The sequence below is a fragment of the Passer domesticus genome, chromosome 15, assembly GCF_036417665.1.
Source record: "Passer domesticus isolate bPasDom1 chromosome 15, bPasDom1.hap1, whole genome shotgun sequence".
NCBI classification, from domain to species: Eukaryota; Metazoa; Chordata; class Aves; order Passeriformes; family Passeridae; genus Passer; species Passer domesticus.
This window is the reverse complement of record NC_087488.1, coordinates 2,208,938-2,216,917: the sequence shown is the minus strand read 5'-3', so window position 1 is coordinate 2,216,917 and position 7,980 is coordinate 2,208,938. Positions and strand designations below refer to the sequence as shown.

General features: G+C 67.9%; 1 protein-coding gene across 1 annotated transcript; it reads left to right on the top strand.

The window, feature by feature from the left end:
- The first annotated feature begins 258 nt into the window (after positions 1-258).
- METRN (meteorin, glial cell differentiation regulator) lies at positions 259-4,674 on the top strand. Its single transcript, XM_064390579.1, has 4 exons — positions 259-462; positions 1,427-1,848; positions 1,963-2,022; positions 2,699-4,674. Exons 1-4 carry the CDS (start codon positions 377-379, stop codon positions 3,013-3,015), a joined length of 885 nt encoding a protein of 294 aa, XP_064246649.1. The 5' UTR covers positions 259-376; the 3' UTR covers positions 3,016-4,674.
- The last annotated feature ends 3,306 nt before the right edge of the window (positions 4,675-7,980 follow it).

Here is a 7,980-nt window from a genome sequence, read left to right as displayed (position 1 = left end):
CAGACACGGCCCTACAGAATTCAGGGTGCACCCCCGGGGGCGGATCTGACCCCTGGGGTACCCCAGCCCTGCTCCGGGTCCTGTCCCCCGCCTCAGCCGTGTCCCCGCCCGGTGTCCCCCGTGCCGCGGGCTGCGGAGAAGCCCCGGGGGGCTCCGGGGATGCCGCCGCTGTGGCCGCCGGTGCCCCCGGCGGTGGGGAGGGGGCTCGGGGGCGGCTCCCGTGCCCGCCCCTCCGCCGCCATTGGCGGAAAGTTCGGGGCGCGACGCGGGGTGGCGGCCGCGCTCCCCCGTCCCCGCGGCCCCGGCCCCGGTGCGGGCAGCGCTGCGGGCAGGGCCGGGCCGGGCCGGGCCGCCCGGGGCCGCCGCGGGCGCGGCCATGTGGGCGCTGCGGGCGCTGTGCCTGGCCGGGCTGGGGGCGGCCATCGGCGGCGGAGCGGCGGACCAGTGCAGCTGGAGGGGCAGGTAGGCACCGGGAGCACCGGCACCGGGAGCACCGGGACCGGGAACACCCCACCGGGAACACCGCACCGGGAACAGCGGCCCCGGGGGCGGCGCGCCGGGCGGGCGGGGGTGGCACACGCTGGTCCCCGGATCGGGCAGGTTCATGGGGGAGGGGGAGTCTGCTTTCCCACCCCCCCCTTCCATCCTCAGGGCTGAACCCCTCCCGTATCCGTGGGGAGGGTACGGGTGGGACGCTGGGAACCTGCGCCTGCCTCAGTTTCCTCACCCCTGGGTGCGGCTCCCCCCCGCTTTCAGGGATGCTGGTCCCCCTGCGGGGCTCCGCGCCTCTCCAGGACCCCGAGCCCCCCACCCGTGAAACCCATCCCCGCGGCCGGCGGGACCCCCGGCCCCCGGCCGGGCCCTAAGCATCGCCCGAAGGCGCCGGACTCCGAACAAAGAGCCGGGGCCCGCCAGAGGGGCTGCCCCACGCGGGGGCCTGGGGGGACACGGGGGCCACGCAGCCACCAGCGTCCTGTCAGGGACAAAGCAGCCCCCGACTGTCCCCGCTCCCCCCAGGCTGGCGTCCAGGCCTGTCCCCCCCCAGTGCCGCGGGAAAGGAGCGGCTCCAGGCATCGTGTGTGAGAGTGGGACCCCAGCATCCCCCGGGGATCCCCAAAGTGGGAGCAGGTGACCCCGAGGTTGTGGCACTCTGGGGGTGCTTTGGGAGCCCGCGCTGGGTGTGAAGGGGGCTGTGCTGCTGCGCCCCTCGCCCCCCCCCCCAAAAGGTGCTGGGGGAACACAAGCACCCCAAAACGTCGTGCTTGAACCCCAGTCCAAGTCATTGAGGGTTTGGTGCTGTTCCTGCCTGTGGCCATCTCGCACACCTCTGTGGAGGGGCTGCTCGGGAGCCGCTGTGCCGGGGGACACGGGCTGGGGGCTCCCTGTCACCTGGGGGTCCCGGCTGACGAGGAGCTGTGCCCCACAGCGGGCTGTCACAGGAGGCTGGCAGCGTGGAGCAGCTGTCCCTGCACTGTGCCGAGGGCTCGCTGGAGTGGCTGTACCCCACGGGGGCTCTCCGCCTCCGCCTGGCCCCCCGCCTGCCCCCCACCAGCGCCGCCGTCAAGGGCAGGAGCCCCCCGCACGTCACCGCCTGCATCAAACCCACCGGCACCTTCCGGGGGGCTCAGCTCTACCTGGAGAGGGAGGGGGGGCTGGAGCTGCTGCTGCCGGAGGCCCCCCGGCCCCACGCCCGCTGCTTCAGCTGGCTGCCCCAGGAGAAGGTGGCTCTGTTCCTGCAGGCCACCCCGCAGCCCGACATCAGCCGCCGCATCGCCGCCTTCCGCTACGAGCTGCGGGGGGACTGGCTGGCCCGGCCCGCGCTGCCCACCGCCAGCCTCGGCGCCGAAGGTGAGCGCCTCGCCTGCCTCAGTTTCCCTGCCCCTGCCGCGTGCCCGCAGCGGTGAGGAGGGGCTGGGTGGGTGTTGTCCCCCGGGGGGTGACAGGCTGTGCTTGGCCTCGCAGGTGCGTGCCGGCCGTGCAATGACACCGAGATCCTGATGGCCATTTGCACTAGTGACTTTGGTGAGTGCAGCCCCGGGGCTCGGGGACCGGGGTGGCCCCGAAAGTGGCACTGGGACAGCTGGGCTGGCTGGGCCGGGCTGGGCTGGGCTGGGCTGGGCTGGGCCGGGCTGGGCTGGCTGGGCCGGGCTGGGCTGGGCTGGGCTGGGCTGTGCAGAACACTGCTAGGGATGGGGAAGGGGGATGGGAAATGGGAATGGGATGGGGATGGGATGGGATGGGATGGGATGGGATGGGATGGGATGGGATGGGATGGGATGGGATGGGATGGGGATGGGATGGGAATGGGATTGGGATGGTATGGGATGGGGATGGGATGGGATGGGATGGGATGGGATGGGATGGGATGGGATGGGATGGGGATGGGAAATGGGATTGGGATGGGGATGGGGATGGGGGTGGGAAATGGGGATGGGGATGAGGATGGGGATGGAGATGGGGATGGGGATGGGAACAGGAGTGGGAGTGGGAATGAGACAAGAACGGAGACAGGGATAAGGATGGGAATGAGAATGTAGGTGGGGACAGGGACTGGGATAGGGATGAGGATGGGAATGCACACGGGGACAGTGATGGAGATGGGGATGGAGACAGGCACGGGGACAAGACTGGGGATGAGGACGGCAGTGAGGACAGGGACAGGGCCATGCTGACGCCCCTCCCTGCCTTCCCCCCGCAGTCATCCGCGGCAGCATCCGGAGCGTCTCCAACGACGCAGAGCTGCAGGAATCCATCATCGGGGTGAGCGCCACCCGCATCCACCGGCAGAAATTCCCACTCTTCCAGGCGGGCGGGCGGCCGGGGCGGCCGGTGGGCAGCATCCGCACCCCGCTGCGCTGCGGGGTCAAGCCAGGACCCGGCACCTTCCTGTTCACGGGCTGGCTGCACTTCGGGGAGGCCTGGCTGAGCTGCGCTCCCCGCTACCGGGACTTCCAGCGCATCTACGAGGGGGCCCGGCGCACACGCCAGAACCCCTGCGAGTTCCCCGTGGACTGAGCGGCTCCGGGAGCGCAGCCCGGCCCCGCCGGGGCACCACGCTCCTGCCGCCACCGGCAGCACCCCCGGGGACACGGGAACGGGGCCCGGAGGGAGCGTGGCACACGGGCCACGGGTGTGGCAGCACCCGCCGGCGGGCTGGGGGGGTTCTGGGAAAATCCTGCTGGAAGGGAAGGGATTTTCCCAGGGCGTGCGTGCCCAGGGTGCCCAGGGAGCCGCCTGGGTGAGGGGTGCAGCAGCGTGGGGTCGGGGCTCCCAGGGGACCGGGGTGCTGCATGCTCAGGGGGTGCTGTGGGCACAGTGGGTCTGGCACCGGGGGGCAGCCGCACCCCCGGACCCGGCAGGGCTCGGGGGCGGGTGGCCGTGGTGGCCGGTCCGGGGACACGGTAGGCACAGAAGGGAGTGGAAGGGCCAGGAGATGGATCTGTAAGGTTGGGGGTGGAAGGGGGAGCAGGCAGCGGTGAGCCTGGCCCTGGCACGGGCAGGAGCTGCGGGGCGGATGCCGAGGAAGAGGAGAGAAGCTGAAGGGAGCGAGGGGAGCGGTGAGGTGGGAGGAAGGCTGGCGCGGGGGGCAGAGGTGGCCTTGGCACGGTCAGGGCAGGACCAAAGCGCCGAGCAGGGAGGTGCCATGGGAGCAGGGAGGGGTGACCGTGCCACCCAGCCCTCGGGTGAGCGGGGCAGGCCGTGCCAGCCGCGGGGAATCTTTGACCGTGGGGGTGGGGGGGCATCGTATGTGCACTAAAGTTATAACGATACCAAATTTGTGACTTCTTTTTTATAAACTGAGCTGTATTTGTAGCGTGTGCCTCCTGTTTTTAGCAAGCCGAGCAGCACGGTCACCGACAGGCACTGCTCCCCCCTGTGCCAGCTCCAGCTGTGACCCTGCCTCCCGCGGGGCTGGAAACAGCCCTGATCCTTGGACATCTCTCTCTGTGGAGAGATTTATTGCCGTTTGCACGTTCTGCACCCCAGTGCTCCCCAGCATGGCTCACTGTGGGGTCCCTTTCCCTGGGGATCCCCGGGTGTGGGGACCAGGGCCGGGTGGCCCCGTGCTGGGTGGGTGACCCTGCTGCTGCAGCCGCTGTCAGGACTGATTCTCGTCAGAGCCACCGGCCACAAGGCCTCATTGTGCCCGACTGTGCCGCGCCAGCATCCCAGCCCTGCCCGCCGCTGCCCCTCCGGCCCCAGCAGCGGCCCTGCTCCCCTGGGAATGCCGAGGGGACGGGACTGGGACAGGGAGGGGACGTGGGAATCCTGCGTGGGGACGGGGAACAGAACCCTCGGTCAGGGGAGGGACACGGGAGCCCCAGGCAGGGATGGGACATGGGGCACCCATGGGACAATGGGGCTCAGCACCCCCAGCCGGGGACCTTCCCTCCCCACCAGTGAGGCCACAGGGCTCAGCACAGGAAATCTCAGCCCCTGAGCCCCCCAAACCCCTCGAGCCCCCCAAACCACTCAAGCAAAGCTCCTGCCACATGTCTGCTTGTACTCAACACCTTTCCCATTTTGTTTCAATGACACCTTTTCAAATAGCACCAGCCAGGATGAGCTGCTGCTGAGTGTTCGGTGCCTCTGCTGACCACAATGTGCTTTTCCTTGCCAAAAAAAAAGTTTCCAAAGAATGCCGTGGGCTTTGGAGCATAATTAAATATAAATATCTATATGTGTGTGTGTATAGAACGATCTGGCTGTGATAAGATCCTGGTGGGTTTGATACACAACACATGTTTTCCCTTGAGGAGAGTTTGCTGCTTACTTTATGCTTTACTGCCAATTTTATACTTGGATATTTTGATTTTATCCTTTTTACTGCCCCATTTTGGGGCCGGCCTGGGCTGTGAGGGCTGGATCTGGCCCTGGGGAGGCTGAAGCTCCACGCTGGGCACTGGAGGATGCCAGCATCCCCCTGGATTTTGGCAGCAAGCAGGAGCCAAGCGAGGCAGGGGGAAGGGGGAAGGAGTGGGAAACCCAGCGGAGGAGGAAAAATGAAGCTGGAAAAGCAATAAATGAGGTGCAGAGGGAATTGTGCTGCCCACGGCATCCTCTGTATGCGCGGGGGTAAATCACGGCTGCTCCGACCCCGCCGCAATCCAGCGCATTCCTCCCGGCTAAAAGTCGCCGTTTAACGCGAGGCATCCGGCACTTCTGTGTCCAGCAGCAAAACCTCTTGTTTTTCTTCCCATCTGTTTGTTTGGCCAAAGCAGCTCGGTGCGCTGCTGCGGAAGGGCTGTTACTCCGCTCGTGTTCTGGCACAGAGGTTTTCGGGCTGTTTTTGGTGCCCTCTGCCCCCTGTCAGGTTGGGTCGCCCGCCCTCGCTCCCCCCGGCTGGCGCTGGGCCCCGGCCAGGGCACCGACACTTCCCGTGGGATCATCCCACGGGACACCCTGGCAGCCCGTGCCTCAGTTTCCCCTCTGTGAGACGGGGCTAACAGCCCTTCCCAAGGGAAGCAGATGGAATCCCACAGCTCTGGGATCTCTGCCGTTCCAGGACCGGCCATCCCAGCGTTTCCCCGAAAGCAGAGTCCGGCCCCGGCCGAGCCAAATTCCTGCCCGGCCTCTTGGCACAGAGCAAGGCCACGAAGGGTGAAAACACAATGAGACAAACTCCATCCCGGGGAATATTTCCTCCACAGGATGGAAAATGTGGTGGGAGGCAGCGGGGTGGGGACACCGAGTGGAGCTGGGGGGGTCAGGAGGGGCTCGGGGAGGGGCTGTGGCAGCCCCCGGCAGGACAGGGCAGGGTGGCCCTGCCTGTGGGTGCCATGGTGGGGATGATCCAGCCAGACCTGCTCCAAAAGCCCCCCCGGTCCCCAGCCTGCCCACCCGGGGTGGGCTTTGGGGGAGCCCCGGAGAGCAGTGCCCCAGAGCAGCTCCCTCGGTGTGGACGTGCCCAGGGATGCCCCTGGGGCTCCTCATTCCGTGGGATCAGCCCCACTGTGGCCCCAGACACCCCGGGAACCTGCTGGGCACTGCGGAGCCCTCCAGCCACGCTGTGGGTGGGCGTCCGCCTCGGGACGGAGCGGTGGCAGCGGCGGGTGTCCGCGGTCCCTGTCCCCGTCCCTGTCACACAAAGGGAGTCGCCGTTTCCCGCCATTTCCCCCCTCCAGCCCCTCTCCCCCCTCCCCTGCTCCCTTCGCCTCCTCCTCCCCGGCTGCCGGATGAAAGCCCGAACGTGTGAATCGCGGGGCACAAAGGGGAGGCACAAAGGCGGCCGGGCCCGCTCAGCCCTCCCTGCGGCCCCAGCACCGAGTGGGGACCCCCAGGGACCCCCGGGCAGCCTGCCCAGCCCGCCGGCAGCACCCCAGAGCTCCGGGCTGCCGTGGGGCACGGGGGTGGCCCTGAGACCAGGGGACCCCCACTGGGGTCAGGGTGATGTCCCTGGGGTTCAGGGAGGCCCTATAGGGCCAGGATAAGGTCCTGGGGTTTAAGGATGCCCCATAGGGTTGGATGATGCCCCTGGGACCAGGGGAAGCCCCATAAACTCAGGATAAAAGCCCCGGGGCTCAGGGGTACCCCTTAGGGTCAGGATGATGCCTCTGGAGTTTAAACTCAGGATGAAGCCCCGGGGGTCCAGGATGAGCACCTTGGGGCCGGAGGAAGCTCCACCCCACAGCCCTCGGCAAGAGGAGAAGCGAAAACCCGATAATTCTGAGGACACCCCCACAACTCTGGGGAGCTGTACCCCAAATCCTGACACCAGGTCTGCTTCCAGCCCCATCCTCTGACCCGGACAAAGGCAAGGCAGCGCCATCCCAGCGCGGGGAGCGATGCTGGGGCTGCAGCCGGACCCCGGCCCGCAGCGGGGCCCCCTCGGCCCCTCACCCCGTCCCCCGCGTCCGGCTGCCGACAGCTGGTGGGAAGCGGCTTTCCCAGCACATAGCGACAAATTCCTGGCGGTCGGGGCTGCTTTGCAGCCGCCGCGGCCCCGGCGGGGGAAGCTGCCCTGGAAAGAGGAGGATTAAAAGCTCTTCGGCTCCAGTGACACATCGCAACCGGTCCCCTCGCACGGCCACCTGCTCGAGATGCTGCGGGCACCCGGGGCAGGGGCAGGAGGGACCGGCCACCCCCCTGCTAAATCCCAGGGGCCCGGCAGGGAGGCTCAGCCCTGCCCGGGCACTGCCCCCCGATTGAATTCGCTCTGCAGCACCGCAGGGGCGCTCGGGCGCTCCAGGAGCTGCTCATCCCCACGGACCATCCTCCTCCTCCGCAGCCCCCGGCCCCCGGCTCCGGTTTCCCTGGATTTTCTGCTTTAACCAGCTCCACCTGCCAGCGAGAAAGAGCAGAAAGCGGAAAATCGGGGTGATCCCCGCAGCCCCGCTTTGGCCACGCCGGGCCCTTTGGGGCGGCAGGGGAGGGAGCAGCCCCGGGCTGTGTTTGGGGGCGGCTTCACCCCCCGCTGGAGCCCCACTGCTGCTCCCGGGAACGTGATTAATGGGATCTGGCGTTGTCAGTGCCCTGAGCTGTGTGTCTGGGGGTAGAACACGTGTGTGGGTGTGTGTGCATCCTCATCCCGCCCGGTTCCCACAAATCAGGGGGAGGCGGGGGCAGGAACACTCCTGCCCTTGGCTCATCCCCAAAGAGGGGCTCCGGGGGGCTGGGCCTGTGCCGGCCCCAGCGCTGAGGAGTGGGAATCCCAATTCTGCTTCCCTGCACCCCAAAGCCATTCCCAGCACGGGCTGGGGTCTCTCCTCCGCTGGGAACGGCCCCAGAGACACCGAGGGACGTGATGAGGCTGGTGGTCCTGTGGCAAGGACACGGGGGCCACCAGACCCCCCAGGCCCTCAGGGGACACCCCAAAACGCCGCGGGAGGAGGACACCCTGCAAAGCCCACAAATGCTGACCCAAGGCTGAGGAGAGACGGGGGGAGGTGACAGCAGTGGCATCCCCGGTGACATGTGGCCGTCCTGGCAGGGGGCTGCGGCCCTTTGTGCCTTCTGAACGGGTGTTGTTCCCGCGTCTGG

Excerpts from the sequence above, each read along its gene's own strand:
- METRN (XM_064390579.1), top strand. The coding sequence starts at position 377 with ATGTGGGCGCTGCGGGCGCTGTGCCTGGCCGGGCTGGGGGCGGCCATC. Across the intron at positions 1,849-1,962 it reads CGCCAGCCTCGGCGCCGAAG|GTGCGTGCCGGCCGTGCAAT; the intron begins GTGAGCGCCTCG and ends TTGGCCTCGCAG. Across the intron at positions 2,023-2,698 it reads CATTTGCACTAGTGACTTTG|TCATCCGCGGCAGCATCCGG; the intron begins GTGAGTGCAGCC and ends TTCCCCCCGCAG.